Genomic DNA, 25,729 nt, shown 5'->3' with positions numbered 1-25,729 from the left:
TCCATGCATCCACACTTCAACACCTGACCTGCTACCCAGGGAAAAATAAGTTTAATGAGTTGCTCTTGCCACATATACTTGGAGGTACTAAACAATCAAAAAGTTACAACTCTGAATAGCTATAATTATCAGTCTCCAAATGAAGTAAGTTCTGACGCAATATTGTTCAGTACACTGTCCTTCTTCACCAACAAAATATCTGTGCTTATATCCCTAAAACTCTATATGTTATTCTCGTTGCACGACACCGTCTACATTCATGACGCAGCCCTCACTGTGGATCTGTGGAAAGAGAAGCATGTCATATCTAAGGCAATCTAACAAGGTCATTTCAGAATGTTTTACTGTTGGCGTTAACGATTCTGTGGTAGCGCACCCAAAATCCACTTTTTATCATTATCAGAGATTGCAAATTGTGCTACGAAGATTCACTGTCTAAGATATTCAGTATCCACGTTACCATCCTGAACCGTGTTAAATGAAATTTTTACGACTATCCCCACACGACTACCACTGCAGTAACAGTCTACGGCCGATTCATTATCCAGCAAGATTTTTTTTATCACCTTCCACGAACTAAATCGTCCGCCTGTGACCGAACATCGTGATGGAGCTGAAAAGAGCCGAAGACAGGTCTCTCTTGTTGATTCAGTGAACAGTTTTTTATTTTCTTTTATATCACCTTTTTCTTATTACACTCTATTACTTGCTTTTTCATTCCTTTTTCTGCTAGCTTTCTGCTGTTATCTTTCCTTTTACATTTTGTATTATCTTTCCTCACTTTGTTTCTCCTCTCTTTATTTCAGTACATTATTTATGCTGTAATGTAGCTACTCGATTATGAAGTTTAAAGCTCTAAGAACATTATCACATTTTCATACCCCCATTATTATTGTCGTTATTATTATTAATCTCTGATTTGCAGATAACCTATATGTAATTATTACTACTTGATGTAAATAGTAAGCATTACAATGTATGTGATGAAAAGTGATGGTATAATGTATGACAAAATATAATGGCTCGCCAGTTCAATAAATGGATGACAAATAAATAAGAAATATATTCTATTAAATATTCCCTACAGGATCGATTTGATATTGCAGCGTATGTGGAACCCAAACTGCATAAAGCGTAAAAAAAAAGTGCTGTACTTTCATATGCCATAACAGTCTTATCTCCGCAATATTTTGTAACCATACGCTTCAAATGCTTTTTACTGCTGAGTCGAGCCGAAAACCGAGGAAGTTATAGCAGATTAAAACTTTGTACATTCTCGTTTGATGTTATGTACTACAAAGTAAACGAAGCTTGCCGTACGGTAGGGGCTATTACAGCAAGGTAAAGACTGAGAACAAAGTACTGGAGCGACGAAATTAAGCTGAAACGAGTTCCGCCGATCATTAAGTGCAGCGGTTGTGTCACATCGTTTCAGATAATCCCGTACTACTGCAACTATAAATTTCTCTTTATAAGAGCCCTTCAGTGGCTCTCTGTCGGTCCAAACACGCACAAACCACGACAAGCGTTACACTTGTGCTGCCTAAGAATGGAGAGCCTCAGGTAAGCTTGCATGTCTTTTTTTCTTTTACTTGAAATTAGAACATGTATGCTTTTGAGCTGTTTGCGCCAATTCACATCCCGTTAAAAAGAATCCAGGCAATTTTTCGTTCTATTTTACCACCAGGATAACAAATCTGATTTAAAAAGTGAAAAGGAAGCGTACAAAATGGAGAGGAATAATACAGAAAAGACGAGAAAAGAATGTGGAAGTGAAAGCGGAAGTGAGAATAACTGGTGTGACATGGGATAATGAAGCTAACATGACGTTGATAAAATATTCAATGAATGAAACAATAATGCGTAAAATCTAATGTCTGTTACAGATTTAAAATTTCTGAAAGTTTCTTGAGAACAGTTGAGGTACATGTGAGGTGACGAAAGATAAAGAAAATTTTACACCAACAGTGATAATGGTATAGTGTAATTTCATGTTAACTTGACACTCAAGTAGTAACGCATCAAAGGGTGGTGCTTTTGTTGACAGCATATGTATACAGGCAGAAAAACCTCAGGACTTTGGATTTGCCGGTTGACATTCACTCACTCAGCCACCAAGCCAATGTCGTTACTATTTTAGCGTGTGCAGATACTTCCTAAATATTCATAATTAGATTTATCATAGATGCGCTGCCTCCAGATGGAACTAATGTCAAAACACGAGGTTTCGCTAACTTAACGCACATCTGACGTATCCGGTGTCGAATACCAGTGAATCACTCATTTTTGTTCTTACTGATGTGGTGTTGAGAATTTCACAACGAAGTTGAGATACCTTCCAAGTTTCCTGCAGACAGATTTTCAGTCGTAGTCTACAGGCTACGTGTTTTCCCCTTTTCCACGGATAAAAAGAATTTAGATATTTGGACTGCAATTGCAAACATATTGATGGGCTGGTTATTATGGTATTACAAATAACGTATCATTAAGTGGTTGCTCCACTTTCAATCTTGAAGGTCAAGTGGATTTGCTTGACAACAACGAAAAGTGTATAGGCCTGAAGAACCATCTTATGTGGCAAGAGAAACAATGAGTGTTAACTTCACAGCAGGAACACTGACTGTAACCAAAACCGCGGTGAAAGCGTCTTGTTTTAAACGTAAGCTAAGTTTCTGTGGTTGACTTCAAGACATGACTCTAACAAAATCTGGCGGATTATTTGTCACGCATAGACTCGAGGGTTATCGAAGAACTGGCAGCGAGCACGTAGAACACGGTAATAGTAATGTGCATACTTATTATGTGCTTTGTGAACCTCAACCTCTTCTCACGCAGCCAACAAACACTTATTTTTTTAAAAATGTAGACCATAAGTTAAGGTGTAGTATATTTAGTTAGGTTTTCTTTTGTTCTGTTCAACTATTTTATTGGATAATAACAAATCATGCTATCAAGGTAACTTCAAACTTTGTATGTAGAATTAAACAATTTTCATTGCTATGTGGCACGTACGGCCTGTGTTAGAGATACGAAGCAACAGGGCTTTAATTTGTGGCAATAAACTGAATTATGTTGGGAAACTAACTGCACGTTAAACAAAGGAAACAAAAGTACTGGTGCACGAAAGACATCCAGATGGATGGGTAGCAGCTCAGCAGTAATAACTTCCTTTTATCACATTCACTTGCCCGTACACCTGTGTTCTTTGCAATCTATTAACTCACGTGCAACCGATTTCAGGATGCTTAACTCCCATTCTCAGGCACCTTCTGAGGCTGCCATAAAGTAAACTAGCAAGCACAGTGCTAACAGAGTCCACATGCCTTAGTGGGTCACGAGATCGTGAAAACTAAAAGCCCAAAGTCTACCGACTATTACCTGAGATTTAAGTATTCCGAAATCGGCTGCATGTGAATTAATAAATTCTAATGAAAACACCTACATGCTTACTTGGATTTAATGAACAGCAGAAAAATATCTCATTGTTGCGGCATACACATAGCTTTATTTTCTCTTTTTTATTTATGACGTCTTACGTGGAAAACTTTATTTCGTTTTAGAATTTCGCCCTTCCTTCACTTTGCTGTGCTACTGCTGATCGTAGCTGTTACACCAAGAATGGTAAGTAATGAGTAACCCGAACGGGAATACGTTCTCTCATTTTGGGGTGCAGTAGATGCGTAATGATTACGAAATTTGCCTTCTGGGTTTCCTAATTCACAGTGTTTTGTGTGGAAGAACGTCAACATTAGTGTAATTGCAGTGCCAAGAATGCTAGAGCTAACGAAAATGGACGTTTTATTATTTACTGGATAACTGAGACATAAGTAAATTGTTGTATTGAACGAAAGTCGTTTTTGGTACGACAATATCGACTAAAGTTGAGTAAAACGAATACTTATTTATAGCCTTGCCAAAGTAGTATCGGCCAACACGTCCCTCTTCACCGGTAAGCTAACAGAAGACAAAAGCAAAAAGTTACTGCAGACTGATATCGCATGATAATAATTCTAAAATAATATTTATGTTCAGAAAATCATACCATATTTACATCAAACTATGCAACACGATTCCTCTGCAGTTCGCACTCATTGTTTGGCAGGTGGTTCATGAACCACTTACAGTTTATTTCTCGACCGTTCCTCTTTCAAATACCATGCGGGAAAAACGAATACCTAAATCTTTCTGTGCGAACTCTGATTTCTCGTAGTTTACAACGATGGACATTTCTACCACGTTTGTGGAAGTCAACAAAATACAAGAACACTGACATTCGAAGAACACATCCTCTCAACGAAAACTCTTTTGTTTTAATGGTTGCCATCCAAAATCAATTATCATACTCATAATACTACCTCGCCTATTTATAAGAATGGCATTGTCAGGTGAGGTAGGCACGCTGACCTGTATTAGTTGTTATAAATTTTAATGGTCTTGATCCTGTAATAATTTAATTACAACTAGGTCATAACCGGTTTCGGTTGACTAGCAAATATCCTGAGGTCTATGGGAACAAAAAAAAAATACTTTTATTTAGTATGAAATCCTCGCAACACTATTTAAAAAACACAGTTTACATCAAAAGTATTTCGTGATAATAGTTTTTCGGTGTCTTCCGTCAATCCTATCTGGTAAGGATTCCACGCCTTGCAACAATACTGACGAAGATGACGGAAAAGCGTATTGTACGCATTCTCTTTAGCAGATTTATTGTTTTAAAAGTATTACATATAAGTGTTCCATGATACGTTCTCAATAAATGTTCTGCTTTAAAGCTTCAAACATAAATAGAGAGTGTACACAGTCATTGCCTGACCTTATAGTAAAACTGACTTACGTATACTTGGAAAAATTAATTACTTATATTTAGGGACAGGACAAACTCATTTTTTTATGGCCGAAGTCGCCGTTATTTTGTGCAAAATTCGGTGTTATTTTGTGCCAAATTCAGTGTTATTGTTTGCCAGATTCTTCGACATTTTTGCAATTTAATATGTTTTGCCAAATTTGCTCCTACATACTCACTGTAATTTTTTGCCAAATTTGGTATTGCTTTCTTTGTCAAACTTGATGTTACTTGGCAGATTCGGTATAATTTTTCCCATATTCGTTTTTATTCTTGCCAAATCAATTGCTTTTCTACCAAATTAGTGTTATTTATTGCCAGATTCGGTGCATTGTGCCAACCTCGGCGTATTTATTGCCAAATTCAGTGTTATTTTTGCTGTATTCGGCTGGTTTTTTGGAGGGAGACGATTCGTTTTCATTTCTTTTGCCAAATTCAGAGTTGTATTCTTTTACCGAACTCGTCATATTTTCCAAATTTGGTGTGTTCGTAAATTTGGTATTTTGTAGTAAATTTTTTGTGTTTTCAAAAGTCGGTGTTACTTTCGCAAATACAGTGTTATTTTTCGCCGAATTTATTTACAAACTAGATGTCATTTTTTTCAGCATCAGTAAAATTTTTGCCAAATTCCGTGTTTTTCGCCAAATTTGATGTTTTTCTATCAAAGTCGGTGTCGGGTTTTTGCCAGTTTTTTGCTACATTCGGTGTTTTTAACAAATTTCATGTTTCTGCAAATATCGATGTTGTATTTCGCTAAAATCGATATTGTTTTCTTTTTACTGAATTCGGTGTTATTTTCATCATCACATCAAAGTTTGTTACACGAGAAACGAACCGTTGTTTCATGATGTACATGAACCTCGGCCTTCAGAAGATTACAAGACAAAACAGAATTTCAACATTAAATATCTATCAATTACGAATATTAGTAAACTGCAGTCGTCAAAGTTATATTTTAATACGGCAAAATTACAAACTTCGCGATAACTCGTAAAAACTGCCGATCTCGCGCTAGTTCGCTAAAAACCAATAACTTCGCTTTATTACCCACGTTAGCGTTTTCGCGAAATTTCCTTCGCCTCTTATTTCATTGAATTCGTTCGGGTGATGATTTCTGGGTGTTGCAAATTTAAATCTTTACTGTAGTTAATTTAGCAAAAAACGTTGCGCACAGCTGTTAGTAACACCTTCATTACAAACCTACGAACTGTTTTGTCACTGCGAATGGCTTTCCAGTTATACATTTCTTCCTGTTATCGAGTTCTGTATCTAGTATTTTATTTCTTTCCATTCAGTCACGTTCAGCTACTGTGGCGACTTCAAAAATCACTGAATTATTTAGTCTATTGCATTCTATTGCGTAACACATATAGTAAAGACTTGTCACTTAACAACAGCATAATTTCCATTTGTCATGTAATGTACTTTATTTTACCATTCGTTGTGTGCAAGATCTGAAGGCCTTTTTGGTGACCTGCCTTGTTTATCTCGGTGTATCCAAATACACAGAAAGTTAACATGAGTAATGAGTAGAAATTTACAAACGATGGTAGATAAAATCTTCCCGAGCTGGACCCATGTAGCATATATGCTATACTACAAGGTCCAACAAAAATCCTGCAGCATAACTAGCTACTAACAGGCCGAAGAGTACAGAAACATCGCTCGACCGTAGTTGAAACAAAAGCCTTACCAGACCTAGCCTTACCTCTGCCCACATTGCCTGGACGTCTGATCCAAATTTCATTCCCGCCTGAAATTTCTCGAACGTCGTGATTTGCGCCTCCCACTCTGCATTCGCCTACCCTCTCCCATACGCATACTTCACCGGTTAACTATGCTCTAGTTCTCCTCCAACTCTTACAATCCATCAGATTTTCTTTATCACTCTTCAGACTGTGTTGATGCGGCCTGAGGCAAAGTCTTCGATTGTACCAAACTCTTGAGCTCAAAGTAGCACTTACACTCTACATCCTCAATTATTTTTGGATATGTTCCGATATCTGTCTTCCTCTGCACTTTTCACACTCTACAGCTCCCTTTAGTTCAAATGGTTCATATGGCTCTGAGCACTACGGGACTTAACATCTATGGTCATCAGTCCCCTAGAACTTAGAACTACTTAAACCTAACTAACCTAAGGACATCACACAACACCCAGTCATCACGAGGCAGAGAAAATCCCTGACCCCGCCGGGAATCGAACTCGGGAACCCGGGCGCGGGAAGCGAGAACTCTACCGCACGCTCCCTTTAGTGCCAAGGAACATGTTCACTGATGTCTCGACATATATCATATCATCCTGTCCCGTATTCTACTCCATATTTTCCTCCCTTTCTTCGCCAATTACGTGAAGAACCTTCTCATTCTTTATTTTATCAGTCCATCTAATTTTCAACATTCTTCTGTAGCACCACGTTTCAAACGTTTCGATTCATTCCTTTATATGTATTCCCACAGTTAATGTTTCACTTCCATACACTGCTGTGCTCCATAGGAATTCTTCAAAATTTCTTTCTCAAAGGCTTATATCTGATACTAGTAGACCTCTTTATACCAGGTATGCCCTCTTTGCCTGTATTACACCGCTTTTTATGCCCCTTTGCTTCGTTGTTTCTCTTCCATAGCAGCAGTACTTTGCCTATTTTGTGAAACCCAATTCTTATGTTTAGTTGCAGGCTAATCTCATTTCTGCTACTTATAATTACTTTAATCTTTCTTGGATTTATTCTCAACTCATATTCAGCAGTCCTTAAACTATCATTTCGTTCAACAGGTCTTTTAATTATTCCTCGCGTTCATTGAGTACCGCAATGTCATCACCAAATCCCATCACCATGAATTTTATTCCCGCTCTTCAACCTTTCTTCCACTTCCGTCATTGCTGCTTCTAGGTGTAGATTGAGCAGTAGGTATGAAACACTACATTCCTGTCTTACACCCTTTGTAATGCGAGCACTTCGATTTTAGTAATCAATTCTTATTGTCACCTCTTGGTTCTTGAACATATTGTACGTTACCCTCGTTTCCCTAAAGCTACACATTTTTAAAGGGTTTCGATCACCTTGCACCATTTTACGTTGTCGAACTCTTTTTTTGAATTTCTCAAATACTACGAAAGTGTCTTGATTTCTCTTGAGTCTTGCTTCCATTATCAAGCGCAACATCATAAATTACTCTCTGATGTCTTTACTTTCCCGAGAGCCAAGCTAATCGTCATGTAACAGATCCTCAATTTTCTTCTCCATTCTTCTGTGTATTATTCTAGTTAGGAGTTTGGATGCATAGGCTGTTGAGCTGATTGTGAAATACTTCTCATACTTACCTGCCCTTCCTATTTTCGGGTTTGTGTGGGTGAAATTTTCTCGACAGTGGTAATTCTCCCATCTCAAAAGACTCTACACAACAACTTGATAGTCGTTTAAATTACCACTTCCCCCAGTTAATTTTATTAATTGTCATGGAATGTTATCTATTCCTTTTGTCTTATTTGAAGCATAACGATGGGAACGAGTCATTTTACAATCACATTATCTATTCCTTTTGTCTTATTTGAAGCATAACGATGGGGAACGAGTCATTTTACAATCATATTACACATGCTTACGTAAATATAGCTAGATGCGACTTAGCAATTCCTATCCATCACTTTTTATACATTACAAAAATACAAAGTCGTCTATAGAATAGAAGGAGGGGAAAATTTTTCATTTTCCAATTGCACTTTGTTGTGTGTCAGACATTTCACATCCCTAGGTAGCTGACCAAAAATTTTAATTGCAGCATTGAGTACCCATTTTTGTGCTAATGACAACCTCAATGTGGAGTAATGAATGTCATATTTTTCCACCGGTACTGTGATTATGGACACTATTGTTGCTTTAGAACTTCATTGGACTATTTACAACAAACTTCATGAGGAAATAAATAAACTGTTAAGCAGTAGTCGGAATCCCTAATTCTTCGAACGGATGTCTTCAAAATGATTTTAAATGAGCACCACATATTATTCTTGCAGAATCATTTTAGGCAATGAAGGCTTTCTTTCTTACACATGAGTTACCTCAGTACGTTATTCCATATGACATTATTCAATGAAAATATGCAAATTTGATTTGTCTACTTATTTGCTCGTTTCTTGCCAAGATTTGCAATCTACATCTACATCCATACTCCGCAAGCCACCTGACGGTGTGTGGTGGAGGTTACCTTGAGAACCTCTATCGGTTCTCCCTTCCATTCCAGTCTCGTATTTGAGTAATGAATGTCAATGATGCTAAGTGTACTTGTAGACTAATTCCAAAATGTGTTTTTCCTGTCTAAAATCTCTTCATCATTTGCGCCCGAAAATTTGAAATTTCCGCGCTAGTTATTGTTTTTTCTTCACCATGTGCTATACTTACCAGTGCTTTAGTATCACTAAATGTGCTGTTTCTTTTTTTTTCTTTTTTTACTGAGGATGAGGTCACTCGTAGGAAACCACTCAATGATATTCTTTACACTCATCCGCTATTTCCTCTGAGTTTAACAGTGGGATTCCCCTTTGCACTCGTAATGTTACCGCCTTTACTTTTAATTTTATCGGATGTTGTACGGACGTTTCTACTGTTAAACTGATTTCTAGTATACACTCCTGGAAATGGAAAAAAGAACACATTGACACCGGCGTGTCAGACCCACCATACTTGCTCCGGACTCTGCGAGAGGGCTGTACAAGCAATGATCACACGTACGGCACAGCGGACACACCAGAAACCGCGGTGTTGGCCGTCGAATGGCGCTAGCTGCGCAGCATTTGTGCACCGCCGCCGTCAGTGTCAGCCAGTTTGCCGTGGCATACGGAGCTCCATCGCAGTCTTTAACACTGGTAGCATGCCGCGACAGCGTGGACGTGAACCGTATGTGCAGTTGACGGACTTTGAGCGAGGGCGTATAGTGGGCATGCGGGAGGCCGGGTGGACGTACCGCCGAATTGCTCAACACGTGGGGCGTGAGGTTTCCACAGTACATCGATGTTGTCGCCAGTGGTCGGCGGAAGGTGCACGTGCCCGTCGACCTGGGACCGGACCGCAGCGACGCACGGATGCACGCCAAGACCGTAGGATCCTACGCAGTGCCGTAGGGGACCGCACCGCCACTTCCCAGCAAATTAGGGACACTGTTGCTCCTGGGGTATCGGCGAGGACCATTCGCAACCGTCTCCATGAAGCTGGGCTACGGTCCCGCACACCGTTAGGCCGTCTTCCGCTCACGCCCCAACATCGTGCAGCCCGCCTCCAGTGGTGTCGCGACAGGCGTGAATGGAGGGACGAATGGAGACGTGTCGTCTTCAGCGATGAGAGTCGCTTCTGCCTTGGTGCCAATGATGGTCGTATGCGTGTTTGGCGCCGTGCAGGTGAGCGCCACAATCAGGACTGCATACGACCGAGGCACACAGGGCCAACACCCGGCATCATGGTGTGGGGAGCGATCTCCTACACTGGCCGTACACCACTGGTGATCGTCTAGGGGACACTGAATAGTGCACGGTACATCCAAACCGTCATCGAACCCATCGTTCTACCATTCCTAGACCGGCAAGGGAACTTGCTGTTCCAACAGGACAATGCACGTCCGCATGTATCCCGTACCACCCAACGTGCTCTAGAAGGTGTACGTCAACTACCCTGGCCAGCAAGATCTCCGGATCTGTCCCCCATTGAGCATGTTTGGGACTGGATGAAGCCTCATCTCACGCGGTCTGCACGTCCAGCACGAACGCTGGTCCAACTGAGGCGCCAGGTGGAAATGGCATGGCAAGCCGTTCCACAGGACTACATCCAGCATCTCTACGATCGTCTCCATGGGAGAATAGCAGCCTGCATTGCTGCGAAAGGTGGATATACACTGTACTAGTGCCGACATTGTGCATGCTCTGTTGCCTGTGTCTATGTGCCTGTGGTTCTGTCAGTGTGATCATGTGATGTATCTGACCCCAGGAATGTGTCAATAAAGTTTCCCCTTCCTGGGACAATGAATTCACGGTGTTCTTATTTCAGTTTCCAGGAGTGTATATTCTAAATCATTTCTTCCAACGATCATTTCTTGTTGATTTTTTTCACATTTTTCCTGCCGTAATTTCGCCTTGGTTTCCCCACAGTTACTATTTGTTTCATTCCTATGTAGCTTATAATACTGTGTTTCTGGCTTTCCCTTGACATTTTTGTACTTAGTTCTTTCGACGATCAGGTCGCCAGATCTCTCCCCAGTTAGGAACGTTGGGAGCATTATGGGCAGAGCCCTCCAACCAGCTCGGGATTTTGCGGATCTAAAGCGCCAGTTCGTCAGAATTTAGCATGATATCCCTCAGGAGGGCATCCAACAACTCTAGCAATCAATGCCAAGCTGAATAACTGCTTGCATAACTGCCAGACTTATTGACTTACTCAATTTGTGAAGCTTTTCTCTTCAATACATCATACATTTTTTCTGAAACTGTAATCATTTGTTTATATGTCTAGGTACGTCACATCTACCGATTTCCGCCCCACTGGGATAATTTCTTCTTGACATGTCTTTTGTTTTTATCTTTTTTCCTTCTTAGAATGAATATCCGCGTCGGAGTCGCGCTGCAGCAACGCCCTCAAACAAACTTTTGATCGTCCCTTGTAATTAATTATTCCTTGTTGTTTCGAATATTGTTTTTGCCCTTTCAACCCACCCCATCTTTTAGTTACGTATTGCACCTAAGCTCTTCTCTTCCCATTCGATTCAGTACCTCTTCATCAGCTACTCGATGTACCTACCTGATCTTCAGCATACTTACGGAGCACCACACTTCCAGAGCTCGTATTCTTTTCTTCTCTGAAATGTTTTCGTTGACATTAGGCGTATCTACATTGTTACATTTACAGATGTCTTCAGAAAATACTTCTTGACACTTAAATTTATATTCCATGTTAACAAGTTTCCCTTTTTGAGAAACACTTTTCTTGCTGTTGCCAATCTGGGTTTTATATTTTCTCTACTTCCGTCATCATCACTATTTTTGCTGTTGAAGTAGCAAACCGCGCCTACTACTTATACTGTTATTTTCTAATGAAACTCCGTGGTAATCCCTTATTTTAATCCTACTATATTCTATTTCTCTTGCGTTACGGCTGTTGAGATTCATCTTATAACTTCTTATTAAGACACTACCTACTCCATGCAACTTCTCCTCCAAGTACTTAGCCATCTCCGGCAGAGTTACGATGTTGTCGGCAAACCTTAAAGTTCTTGTGAGTAAGAGGGCAGTTTAGTCGCCTGAAGAGAACTACTGCAAAAACTGTCGAAACGTCGATTTTAACAGTGGTTTTAGTTTCAAAATGACGGGGTCTAAGGCCCAAAAGAATTTTATTTGAAAGTATTTTATTCAAAGCTTCCTTTTTTTTCTTTCCCTTGAACTCTAATACGCTTTCCACACGCCAGTTCCATGTTTACACTCTATGACATGTCAGGCGTAAGCAAGAATTGGCACTGCCTGCGATTGACAGCAATAACATACACGACAATGTGTGTCCCATATGATAGGACGGATTTCATATCCTGCCGCATTAGCTGACACGAATGTCATTGTTACAGAGATATATAATGTAAGCACATTTATATTTCTGGAGTTATACATGGTGATCCAAAGGTAACTGTACACACTTCGTGAGTGTAGTGTATGAGTAAAAAAAAAGAGTAAAAGGTTAAATAAAATTTTGTCTGAAATTGCTTTATTTCGGAAGCTATGCAGTAGAGTAGGGATCAAAAGTGCACCACAAACAACACAAAACTAATTACTCTCAGTAAAAAACGACAAACGAACCGGAAATTCAACATAATTACGCACTATACATTTACCCAGAATATGTTCAAAATGATGTCCATGTAGGCGAATACAGTCACGTGCCCGACGTCTTACCGCTCCCGAAATGTTGGAAGCTCCATTCATCTTATTTGCACAGCTGCACAGCCATTTTTAGTACTCTGCTGTAGTTATGCTACTTTCTCAATTAAACACCGTAACGAGCAGCTTGAGACGACCCCAGATATAAAATCCAGGGCGTTAAGATCCGCAGATCTGGCGGGGCAAGCAACTGGTCCTACGCGTCCTATCCGGTTACTAGGATAAGCCACATTGAGATACTCTTGCCTCCAGGCTGAAACGTGCAGAGTCACCGTCTTGCAAAAACTACAACTTGGTTCGTGTAGTGAATACGACGTCATGAAGCAGACTACCTGATTCATCTTCCAAAAACTGTCGATACACTCTGCCAGTAAGGCGTTGTGGAATAACATGCGGTCCGAATAACTGATTTTCCGCTATCCCGCTCCAAATGTTCAGTGCTAAACGATTCTGATGTCCTCGTACTGTAGTGGCTCTGAGCACTATGGGACTTAACATCTGTGGTCATCAGTCCCCTAGAACTTAGAACTACTTAAACCTAACTAACCTAAGGACATCACACACAGTCATGCCCGAGGCAGGATTCGAACCTGCGACCGTAGCGGTCACGCGGTTCCAGACTGAAGCGCCTATAACCGCATAGCCACACCGGGCGGCCGTACTGTAGTTACGTGAGGATTTTCATACTCCCACCCTTGCATGTTTGAGCGTTCACGATACCCACACGGGTTAAGAGGCTCTCATCCGTAAACACTTCCCGACGACCGAATACTCAATCAGCAGCATGGCACTCGAGTAACCATCGACAAAAATTCAGTCTACATATAACAGCTCCTGTACCTTCTGCAGGTGCAATGGGCGGAACTGCTGTCTCCGAAGCAGGCGCCAGACATTCGATTGAAGCACTCCCACAATGGCATTTATATGGCAGGTACTTATCGTCGGGTCGTCAACTACCGTTTCCAGAATGCTCTCAACACTCACAGTCACCCAGCTGAGGCCGACCTAACCGTGGCGCATCATGAATGCCACATTCCCTTAAACGCCTGTCCCAAGATGTGAAATTCAGATGGTTTGGCACTCTTCTGTTTGGAAACATTTTCACATAGCTTCGTCTTCCTGCTCGTGCATTGCCTTCTGCTACGCCGTAAAGGAGGTGCATGTCCACGCCTTCACCGTCTGCGCACGCCATCGTACTGTGCACAACGGCTGTCGTTTATGAACTACCGACAGAATGAATGTACGTACTACGTCTAGTGCCGGTACACTGCAACAGCGCCGTAGAGTACAAGAGACAACACCGAAGTCAATTAAACAAAGGCATATCGTGCCAGAATCAACCGAGCAGCGTAAAGGGCTGTACAAAGTGACATAAGCCGATATGCAGGCGAACACAACACGACAAAACCCTGTACTGGCCCATGATGTAATTCCTACCACAAATGACATTATGCATCATAATTCGGAAATGAAGCAATTTCAGACGAAACTTTATTAAACATTTTACTCTTATTTTGATTCACATATTACTTTCACGAAGATTATACAGTTACTTTTGAATCATTCTCTACAGTACAGTTGTTGAAATTCGTGTACATGTAGTTGTTTGTTCCTCTGTATCGGATGTCATTGATGACTGGCTATACACCCGAAAACCTGTTTGGCAAATATGCTTTCAAGTACAACTCACTGTGCTTATAAGATGTCCTTCAATAAATTAGCGGGATAGGCTATAATCCTGTGTTTACCGCCTCCTTTCTCAACTACTGATTCCCCTTCATGTCCTATAGTCTGACTTCTGGACAACGTTTCACTCCCTGTAATTTTCCCTTATAACATCAGTATACTAATGAGTGCATCCAGTGTACTGTGAACATGAACTTGTATGTATGAATGCATGGTTTCGTGGCGATATGAATTAATAAAATCTTCCCATGTTTTCATCTGCGTCAGGTGCTTAAAATCCCTCGAGCTTTCGACTGAGCTCTCCTCAGCGATTGTCAAGTGCCCGCCGTGTCGCCATGGCCTCGCCTGCTTCAACCTCGCGGTGGCCACGTACAAGGCGTGCTGATCCCTAAACCGCACTTTTTATTGATATTGTTTTCATATACTTTTATTTTTATAGGTTCTTTTGTGCCATTATTCCAAAATTCCCTTCGTCCTCACAATGACATATCTTTCCTCGAGTAGAATTCGGTGGTGGTTTTGTACAGCGTGTTCTGCCACGGTTGGCTTTTCAGGAAGAGTACATTGAAGGCCTCTATGAGGGGGAAGATTTGCCTGATGTGACAGAAGAAGAAACAGGAGTCGATTTCGAAGAGACAGGGGACAGAGTATTAGAATCAGAATTTAAAAGAGCTTTGGAGCATTTAAGATCAGATAAGGCAGAAGTGATGCATAGCATTCCATCATAATTTCTAAAATCAGTGGGGGAAGTGGCAACAAAACGATTATTCACATTGGTGTGTGGAATGTATGAGTCTGGCGACATACCACCTGACTTTCGGAAAAGCATCATCCACATAATTCCCAAGACGGCAAGAGCTGACAAGTGCGACAATTATGGCACAATCAGCTTAACAGCTCATGCATCCAAGTTGCTGACAAGAATAATATACAGAAGAATGGAAAAGAAAACTGAGGATGCGCTAGGTCATGATCAGTTTGGATTTAGATGAGATAAAGGCACCAGAGGGCCAATTCTGACGTAGCGGTTGATAATAGAAGCAAGACTAAAGAAAAATCAGGACACGTTCATAGGATTTGTGGACCTGGTAAAAGCATTCGACAACGTAAAATGGTGTAAGATGTTCGAAATTCTGGAGATATAGGAGTAAGATATAGTGAGAGACGGGTAATATACAATATATACAAGAGCCAAGAGCGAATAATAAGACTGGACGACCAAGAACGAAGCGCTCGGATTAAAAAGGGTATAAGACAGAGATGTACTCTTTCGCTCCTACTGTTCAATCTGTACATCGAAGAAGCAATGATGGAAATGAAAGAAAGGTTCTGGAGTGGAATTAAGATTCAAGATGAAACGATATCAATGATACGATTCGCTGATGACATTGCTAGCCTGACGAAGAACTACATGATCTGCTGAATGGAATGAACAATTTAATGTGCACAGAATGTGGGTTGAGAGTAAATCGAAGAAAGACAAAAGTAATGAGATGTAGCAGAAATGCGAACAGCGAGAAACTTAAAATCATGATTGACGGTCACTTAGTAATGAAGTAAAGGGATTCTGCTACCTAGGCAGTAAAATAACCAATGATGGACGGGGCAAGGAGGACATCAAAAGCATACTAGCAATGGAAAAAAGGGCATTAATGGCCAAGAGAAGTTTACTAGTATCAAACAGGATTTAATGTGAGGAATAAATTTCTAAGAATGTACATGTGTAGTACAGAACTGTATGGCAGTGAAAAATGGATTGTGGGACAACCGGAACAGAAGAGAATCGAAGCATTTGAGATGTGGTGCTACAGACGAATGTTGAAAATTAGGTGGACTGATAAGGTAAGCAATGAGGAGGTTCTGCGCAGAATCGGAGAGGAAAGGAATATGTGGAAAACATTGATTAGGAGAAGCGATAGGATGATAGGACATCTGTTAAGACGTGAGGGAATGACTTCCATGGCACAGAGTGAGCTGTAGAGGGCAAGAACAGTAGAGGAAGGCAGACTGGAATACATCCAGCAAATAGTTGAGGACGTAGGTTGCAAGTGCTACTCTGAGATGGAGAGGTTAGCACAAGAGAGGAATTCGTGGCGGGCCGCATCAAACTCCTTAAAAAAAAAAAAAAAAATAGCGCCTCTCGTGTCCCGTCTGGCGTTGCTCCACAGTTCACACCGTGGAGCAACGCCTAACGGACCACCAGAGGTCTTTACCCCTATGATACCCTGAAAAATCAGCAGTGGCCGAACACACTTTAGAAAATCGACACCGAATTCTATTCCACGGAAATATTTGTCATTACTAAGATGAAGGGGTTTTAGAAAAGCGTAATGAAAGAAGAAATAGGAACAAAAATATATGTAAAAATGATCAATCAGCACAATCTAGGACCCGGCCTCGCGAGGTTGAAGCAAACGCAACGGAGACGGGATGATAACATTAGCATATTTGGCGAGGAAGAGAGAACTAGTGACCCCACAGCCAGTAGCGCAGTTATATAACGGAGGGGCCTAGGCGACGTAGCAGTGATCTACCACCCGATAACGGCCGAGCAGATCTCGGTCAAAAGGTCAACGGATTTCAATCACCTGACGCGGCTGGAAACCGGAGAAGGTTTTATTAATAAAGTTTCATGTTTGTAATGAGCGTATCGCACGCAAGAATGCCAAGTGGAGTAAGAAGTGTTGCGAGTGACGGTGTCACAACAGTGCTGAACACACTCGGGTAGCAGTCATGGACTGTGCGGCTGGTCCCGGTGGAGGTACGAGTCCTCCCTCGGGCATGGGTGTGTGTGTTTGTCTTTAGGATAATTTAGGTTAAGTAGTTTGTAAGCTTAGGGACTGATGACCTTAGCAGTTAACTCCCATAAGATTTCACACACATTTGAACACTCGGGTACTGTGTTTTTCGGCTGCGTACTGAGAATCTCGTTTGTGTGTCCAACAGGCCACAGCGTTTCAGGCGGCGGCGAACGAGCACGCATCCAGGTCTATCGGTGGGCAGGCAGGATTCGGCCAGTTCGGCCTGCCACCCCCTGTCCAGCAGTTCGGCCCCCCTCAGTTCGCTGCTAGCCCGTACGGAGGGCCTCCAGCCAGCGCCCAGTTCGCTGCGCCGCCCCAGCAGTTCGCTCCGCCGCCCCAGCAGTTCGCTCCGCCGCCCCAGCAGTTCGCTCCGCTGCCCCAGCAGTTCGCAGCGCCGCCCCAGCAATTCGTACCACCACCGCCCCAGCAGTTCGCCGCTGCTCCTTTCGCGAGCATGTCTCCAAGCAGTGCGCACTACCCTGCCTTGCCCGCTGGCTTCATGGGCAATGCTGCTGCCAGCCAGTTCACGGATGCCTTGGGCCGCTCCGCTCACAGAAGCGCGAGTCAACATGCTAATCAACGCAAATAGTGCGGAGCAGTTGTTCTGTGCTGACAGCGACACTGTGTGTACTATGGCAATAATGAAATAAAGGTTTGGAAACAAGAATAGAGCACTGTGTTCTTATAATCTTGCATTGTCATTGCAGCCATTCACTCTAATACCGACCTCACGCTTAAGCCGTCGGCACACGGACCGTGCATCCGAACGTAGAGCGTTGAGCGTGCCGAGTTTCTGACGTCACAGCATGGAATAGCACGCTCGGGAGTCTTTCCGAACGTGCAGAGCAATATCTGGCTTGTCAGATATTCTGAGCGTGCGCCTGAGCGTTGACCAATGAGATGGCACCCCGCCACCTACGTCACAAGCACGCCGTGTCCCTTCAGTACAGACTTCTGAGGCGCCATATTGGCATTCATTTCAAGCCTATATGTATATATGCCGTTCCGAGCACCAGCAAATTGAGAAGCACTGCAAAACCCGTTGTTAACTGTGTGATTCGTTCCAATAAAATAATGAGAAACATCATATTCGTGGCAAAAGAATTATTGCAACTTGCGTATAATGAGAGTAGGCTATTTGAAGGCAGCGACACACTGAAGATTCATCCAAAACGCATTGTTCTTGGTACAATGTGTTATAATTAAATTTCAGTAAGTAACATATCTACGATTAAGGTTTTTAGCCAGAGGTAAGATAGGTATGACACTATGAATAGTGACGCGAGGGGTGATGTTGGTTATCGTAATGGATACACCGGCATGGTAGCTCAGCGTGTTCGGTCAGAGGGTTAACTGACCTCTGTAATAAAAAACACTGAGTGACTGGATCAATAATGAACTTCAACGGTCACCATCAGGGGACGTCCGCCACGAACAATTACAACGAACTATAACGAACAAAATAATATTACAAAAAAAAGAGGGTTAATTGCACTCTGTAATAAAAAAAATGAGTTAATAGATCAACAACGAACTTGAAACGGATGTCACGACGTCCGCCCCGAGCAGATGCAACGAACGAAAGGGAACAAAATGAGATTTTAAAAAAAATAGCGTCACTCTCGGATAGTGAGTACTTTTGTTGGGAGGGGGGGGGTGGTTCGCGTCCTGACACAACCAATATTTTTTACCCTAACATTCGTGTTTTTATTAAGTTCTGATACTTTATTATTAGTTAATTATAAGTATAGACTCTGATATTTGATAATATGTAAATACAAGTTCACCTATTTTTGAGGGGTGACTTTGTTCGATCGGCTTAATCTAAAGGACAGCTTACGCAACTTGTATAAAGATATTTTGCTCCTTCCTCTTTTACGCTTCGTAATTCACATGTTTCAAAGATTATGCTACTGGGTAGGAACAGTGATCAAATAAGACTGACCTTGGGGTTTTACTAAAATGTGGGAATGATGAAATAATGTTTATCTTATGCGGAAAAGTATTCTAAATTTGTAACGCACTGTTTGTAATGGAACTTTTATAAGCCTGTGACCTTATTGATTGGACATGGTACTTTCCTTTTCGTGGACGATGAAATAAATGTGCGTTTTAATAGAGCTAACGTGGGAATTTTACGCGCGCCCGTTGAGTAAACAGTGCGATTAACGAACTAGAAACATCCCTCAACTGTCGCTGGAATGCGTTGCGATTGCGTATACCACGTTGGGGTCCACGTACCGTATGCACAAGTCGCATCGTTCCTGAGCGTTCAGGAGCACGTTGAACTTGGCACGCTCAGCGTTAACGTTCGACAGCACGGTCCGTGTGCCGACGGCTTTACTCTACGAACTGAAAGGCGAAATATCCTGTTTTAGCTCGGGATAAGAGCCCGTCAGTTCAGGTACACACGCCGACTTCACAGACCGCTGAAGAGATAGAGAAACTAAATGACGACATTGTGCAAGTAGTTGAGCACTTAAAGGGAGATGAAAATCTAATAGTCATTGGCGACTGGAATGCAGTTGCAGGGGAAGAAATAAAGAAAGATTTGTTAGAGAACATGGCTTTGGTAATAGAAATGAGAGAGGAGCAAAACTAATTGAGTTCTGGAATGAATTTCAGCTAGTAATACTGGATACTCTGTTCAAAAACCACAAGAGGGGAAGATATACTTGGAAAAGGACAAAGATACTGGAAGAAGTCAGATGGATTACACCAAGGTCAGGCAGAGATTCCGAAATCAGATACTGGATTGTAATGCGTACTCACGAGGAGACATAGAGTAAAACAGCTAAACTCCTCCCGAATAGGCCTTGAGGGCCCAACGGTACCGACCGGCCGCCGTGTCATCCTCAGCCCACAGGCGCCACTGGATGCGGATATGGAGGGGCACGTGGTCAGCACACCGCTCTCCCGGCCGTATGTCAGATTCCGAGACCGGAGCCGCTACTTCTCAATCAAGTAGCTCCTCAGTTCGCCTCACAAGGGCTCAGTGCACCCCGCTTGCCAACAGCGCTCGGCAGACCGGATCGTCACCCATCCAAGTGCTAGCCCACTCCGACGGCGCTTAACTTCGGTGATCTGACGGGAACCGGTGTTATCACTGCCGCAAGGTTGTTGGCGCAGATATAGAGTAAGATAACAATATAGTAATAACGAAGAGTAGGTTGTAGTATAAGAGACTAGTCAGAGAGAATCAATGCACAAAGAAGTGGGATACCGAAGTATTCTGGAATGTAGAGATACGCTTGAAGTTCTCTGAGGCTATAAACACTGCTATAAGGACTAATTCAGTAGACAGTTCAGTTGAGCAGGAATGGACGTCTCTGGAATGGCCATTCACAGAAGTTGGAAAGAGAAACATAGGTACTAAGAAGATAACTGCGAGGAAATCACGTGTAACAGGAGAAAACGTTCAGCTGATCGATGAAATAATGAAGTATAAAAGCGGTCAGGGATATTCAGGAATATAGAAATACAAGTCACTTATGAATGAAATACATAGGAAGTGCAGAGGATATAAGACAAAGTGGTTGCCTGAAAAATGTGAAAAAATCAAAAAAGAAATGATTGTCGGAAATACGGACGCAGCACATAGAAAAGTCAAAACAGTCCTCGGTGAAATTAAAATCGAGGGTGGTATCGTTAAGTGCGCAACGGGAATCCCACTGTTAAAGGCAGAGGGGAGAGCAAACAGGTGAAGAGAGAACTCTGTAGTCCTCTATGACGGCGAAGATTTCTCTGATGACGTGATAGAAGAAGAGACAAGAGTCGATATAGAAGAGATAGGGAATCTAGTATTAGAATCAGAATTTAAAAAAACCTTGCAATACTTAAGATCGAATAAGGCAGAAGAGATGTATAAAATTCCATCAGAATCTCTAAATTCATTGGTGGGAGTGGCAACAAAACAACTAGAATGTACGAGTCTGGCGATATATCATCTGACTTTCGGAAAACCATCATCCATACAATTCCGAGCACTGCAGCAGCCGACAAGTGCGAGAAGTATCTCATAATCAGCATAACAGCTCATGCATCCAAGTCGTTGACAAGAATAATATACAGAAGAACAGAAACGAAAATTGAGGATGTGTTTAATAGATCAGTTTGACTCGAGGAAAGGTAAAGGTAGCAGAAAGGCAGTCCTGGCGTTGCAGATGATAATGGAAGCAAGATTTTAGGAAAAGTAAAGGCACGAGAGAGGCAATTCTGACGTTGCGGTTAATAATGGAAGCAAGACTAAAGAAAAATCAAGACACATTCATAGGACTTCTCGATCTGGAAAACTTGTTCGACAATGTGAATTGTGCAAGATTTTCGAAATTCTGAGAAAAATAGGGGTAAGCTACAGGGAAAGATGGGTAAAAGACTGGACGATCTAGAACGAAGTGCTCGCATTAAAAAGCCAGGGAGGTAGTCTTTGCCCCATACTGTTAAATCTTCGCACCGAAGAAGCACTGACGGGAATAAAAGAAAGCTTGAAGAGTGGTATTATAATCCAAGGTGAAAGGACATCATTCCTAAGATTTGCTGATGACACTGATATCCTCAGTGAAAGTGAAGAAGAATTACATGATCTGCTGAATTGAGTGATTAGCCTAATGAGCACAGAATACGGAGTGAGAGTAAATCGAAGAAAGACGAAAATAATGAGAAGTAGCAGAAACGACAACTGCGAGAAACTTAACATCAAGACAATGAAGTAGTTGACGTTAAGAAATTCTGTTATCTAGGCAGCAAAATAATCTATGGCAGATGGAGGAAGGAGGACATAAAAAGCAGACTTGCGCTGGAAAAATGGCATTCCTACCCAAGTAAAGGATACTAGGATCAAACGTAGGCCACAATTTGAGCAAGAATATTCTGAGGATGTACGATTGGAGCACAGCTGAAACAGGGGTTGTGGGAAAACCGAAACAGAAGAAAATATAAGCATCTGAGGTATGGTGCTACAAAAGAATGTTGAAAATTAGGTGGGCTGATAAGCTAAAGAATCGGGAGGTTCTCCAGAGAACCAGTGAAGAAATGAATATATGGAGAAAACACTGAGAGTAAGAAGGGTCAGGATGGCAAACGTCAGTTAAGGCAACACAGAACAACTTCCTTGGTACTAGAGGGAGCTGTAGATGGTAAAAAACGTAGAGGAAGACAGAATCTGGAATACAGCCAGCAAATAATTGAGGATGTAGGTTGCAAGTGCTACTCTGAGATGAAGAGGTTGGCACAAGAAAGGAATTCGTAGCGGACTGCATGAAACCATTGAGAAGACTCATGACCCAAACAAAAGAGAGGAAATGTCTTCTCCCAGCCCAGGACCGGAGCATGTAGAGGAACTATGACTCAAGTTTAAAGGAATAGCTGAGCAAGAATTGGACAGATATCGCGAAATAGGGGAGAGAGTGCCAGTGAAATGATACGGGATTTGGGAGGGGACATCATTAAAACAAAGGCGTTTTTCGTTGCGGCGGAATCTTCTCACGAAATTCCAATCACCAACTTTCTCCTCCGAATGCGAAAATACTTTGTTGCAACAACCTACATAGGGAGAAACGATCACCATGATAAAAGATGGGAAATCAGAACTCGTACGGAAAGATATAGGTGTTCGTTCTTGCCGCGAACAGTACGAGATTGGAATAATACGGAATTGTGAAGGTGGTTCGATGAACCCTCTGCCAGGCACTTAAATGTGATTTGCAGAGTATTCATGTAGATGTAGATGTAGATATGTACCCAATAGGACAGGTCATAATGGAAGAGATCTTCCATGAAATACAGTCACTATAAACAAACTCCCAAACAAACAGAGAGTACTGCATGATACGTATAAAACAAAGCAAACAGACGGAAAGATGCAGAATTAAACACGTTTGGCAGTGAAGAGACCAAAGCTTGAAGCCTTGAATCACTGCACTAGCAGAATATTATCGAAAATTTTTTCACCAAACCTAAAGAATTTTTTGTAATATGTAAAGGCTGTTATTGGCACCACAGTTAGTGTCCAGTCATTGATGCACAAGGCTGGACTGTAATTGAGAGTAACAAAGGAAGAGCAGAGACGCTGAACTCTGTTTTCAAATGTTCCTTTACAGAGGATAACACAGGAGTGTCGCCCCAATTTTTGGCTGCTACCACTGAAAAGATGAGTGAAATACATGTTAGTGTCGGTGGTGATGAGAAACAGCTGAAGTCGTTAAAACTGAACAAACTCTCAGAGATTTTACATCCAATTCACGGCTTGGTTAGCCCAACTGGTATCTTTAACCTATCGCAGATAATTCGAACAAAATACCGTGTTCAGTCTCTGAAAGAAAGCACAGGTCACACCTGTCTACAAGAAAGCAGAAGTGATGCAAAAATTACTGTCCAATATCCTTGACTTCCATTTGGTACAGAATCTTAAAAACTATTCTCAGTTTAAACATAATGAGTTATCTAGGACAGAACAACCTCCTCCGTGCTAACCAGCACGGATTTCTGAAACATAGGTCATGTTAAACCCAGCTCGCTGTTTCTCCTCAAGCTTTGTATTAAAGCAGTCAGGTAGATGCAGTATTCTCGAGGGACATGGAGTGGAACGATCACATAGGTTCATTCGTGGGTGAAGCTGGAACAGACTTCGGTTTATTTGTAGAACATTGAGAAAATGCAATCAGTCTGTAAAGGAGACTGCTTACGAAAGGCTCGTGAGACCCTACCTAGAATACTGTTCAAGTGCGTGGGACCTATCCAAATAGAACTGTAGGGAATATGGAGCAGATACAAACAAGGGTGGCACGAATGGTCACAGATTTGTTTGACGTGCGGGAGAATGTCACTGAGCTGTTAAAAGAACTAAACTATGAGACGCTAGAAGATAGATTGAAACTGTCTCGAGAAAGTCTACTAATAAAGTTTAAAGAATCGGCTTTAAATGACGACTCTTGGAATATACTACAACTCCATACAGATCGCTCCCATAGGGATCGTGAGCATAAGGTTAAGTTAAATGGTTCAAATGGCTCTGAGCACTATGGGACTCAACATATGTGGTCATCAGTCCCCTAGAACTTAGAACTACTTAAACCTAACTAACCTAAGGACATCACACACATCCATGCCCAAGGCAGGATTCGAACCTGCGACCGTAGCGGTCACGCGGGGTCTCAGACTGAAGCGCCTAGAACCGCACGGCTACACCGGCCGGCCCAAGATTAAGTTAATTAAAGCACCCACATAAGTATTTAAACAATCATTCTTTCCTCGCTCCATACGTGAATAGAATGAGAGAAAGTCCTATGAAATGGACCCAACGTTTGCCACGCACTTCACAGTGGTTCGCAGAGTGTAGATGTAGATGTAGAAAATAGGTCGTGTAAAGGCGTCCCGCCACAGACATTAAAAATAATTTTTGCTCAAATCAAAGGTTGTCGTCTCCCAGAAATTCTACAATCCAACATATACATAAATTGAATCGTAAGCTCACAGGACAACATATTAGTCACCCCCTTAAAACGGTACACTGGCCGCTTTGCAGCGTTCTGTACGCACTGGTAACTGGCAGCCTCGTGACCGTCCACCTCTGCCGTAGGTCACGGCAGTAAAGCGGTGTCTATGTGCCACACTATTGTAAGGAATAAAAGCAGTGGGACTGGTCGACCTGAAGTCGAGGAAGAATGGCAGAAAGGAGCTGCAGTGTATGACATGGACATGACTACACCGTGCAATGAAGTTGCCGAAGTTGCTGATTTATCAATCCGGATTGCCAAGATGTTTACGAGAAACGGTGTACCACCTGCGACCAAGTAACAGAAAAAAAACTATTCAACATCCAAGACCGCAAAAATATTTCTATATTTAAGACAATCGGTTTCAACAGGGATTTGTTATTATCTTCAGGTCTTAAAGCTCTTTTTGTTGTAGAACATGTTCATTTTACGCTTAACCTCACGCACAAAGTGTCAAGTGGATAAAACTCAACACATTATAAAAGGTTCGTCGTTAGTAAAATATTTAAAAACATACAGCACCTTCCGCAAAAGGCCACGTCCATATTTATATTGCTCACATATGCTTGTTATAGCATACAAACACGGTGCACAAAAGCACATCTGCATCAAATGTTCACAGATGTGTACCGTGTTTGTATGATGTAACAAGCAGCAGATGTATACAGCCGGAAGTTGTTCGCTAGCGAACGACACGGACAGTTGTTGCGGAAGAAAGCTTTCTCGAAAGGGTGCAGCGTACATCGTCAACAAGTTTACGAGGTGTATCCAGCGCCACAGATATTCTCCAACCCTCCATTTGGCACACTGTACACGACGAAGGACAGCATCCGTTTCATTTCCAATGTATCCAGGCATTGCAATCAGGGGACTACAACAGGCTCATGGAATCTGCACAGTGGTTCCTGCAGGAATCCGCTGCAGACCGAAGCCTCACAGCGAGTGTCCTCTTCACCGATAAGGCTGCATTCTCACACGGGGGTGTGATGAA

General features: G+C 42.0%; 1 protein-coding gene across 1 annotated transcript in view; it reads left to right on the top strand.

Moving 5' to 3' along the window:
- Positions 1–17,834, top strand: part of LOC126156597 (protein tfg-1-like) — a 127,593-nt gene extending 109,759 nt beyond the window's left edge. Inside the window, exon 2 of the mRNA XM_049916320.1 lies at positions 17,391–17,834. Coding sequence (XP_049772277.1) covers positions 17,391–17,834 — 444 coding nt within the window. The remainder of the gene's footprint in view (positions 1–17,390) is intronic.
- Positions 17,835–25,729: the final 7,895 nt, after the last annotated feature.

This window comes from Schistocerca cancellata, chromosome 2 (genome assembly GCF_023864275.1).
Source record: "Schistocerca cancellata isolate TAMUIC-IGC-003103 chromosome 2, iqSchCanc2.1, whole genome shotgun sequence".
NCBI lineage: Eukaryota > Metazoa > Arthropoda > Insecta > Orthoptera > Acrididae > Schistocerca > Schistocerca cancellata.
This window is presented reverse-complemented; position numbering and strand designations above follow the sequence as displayed.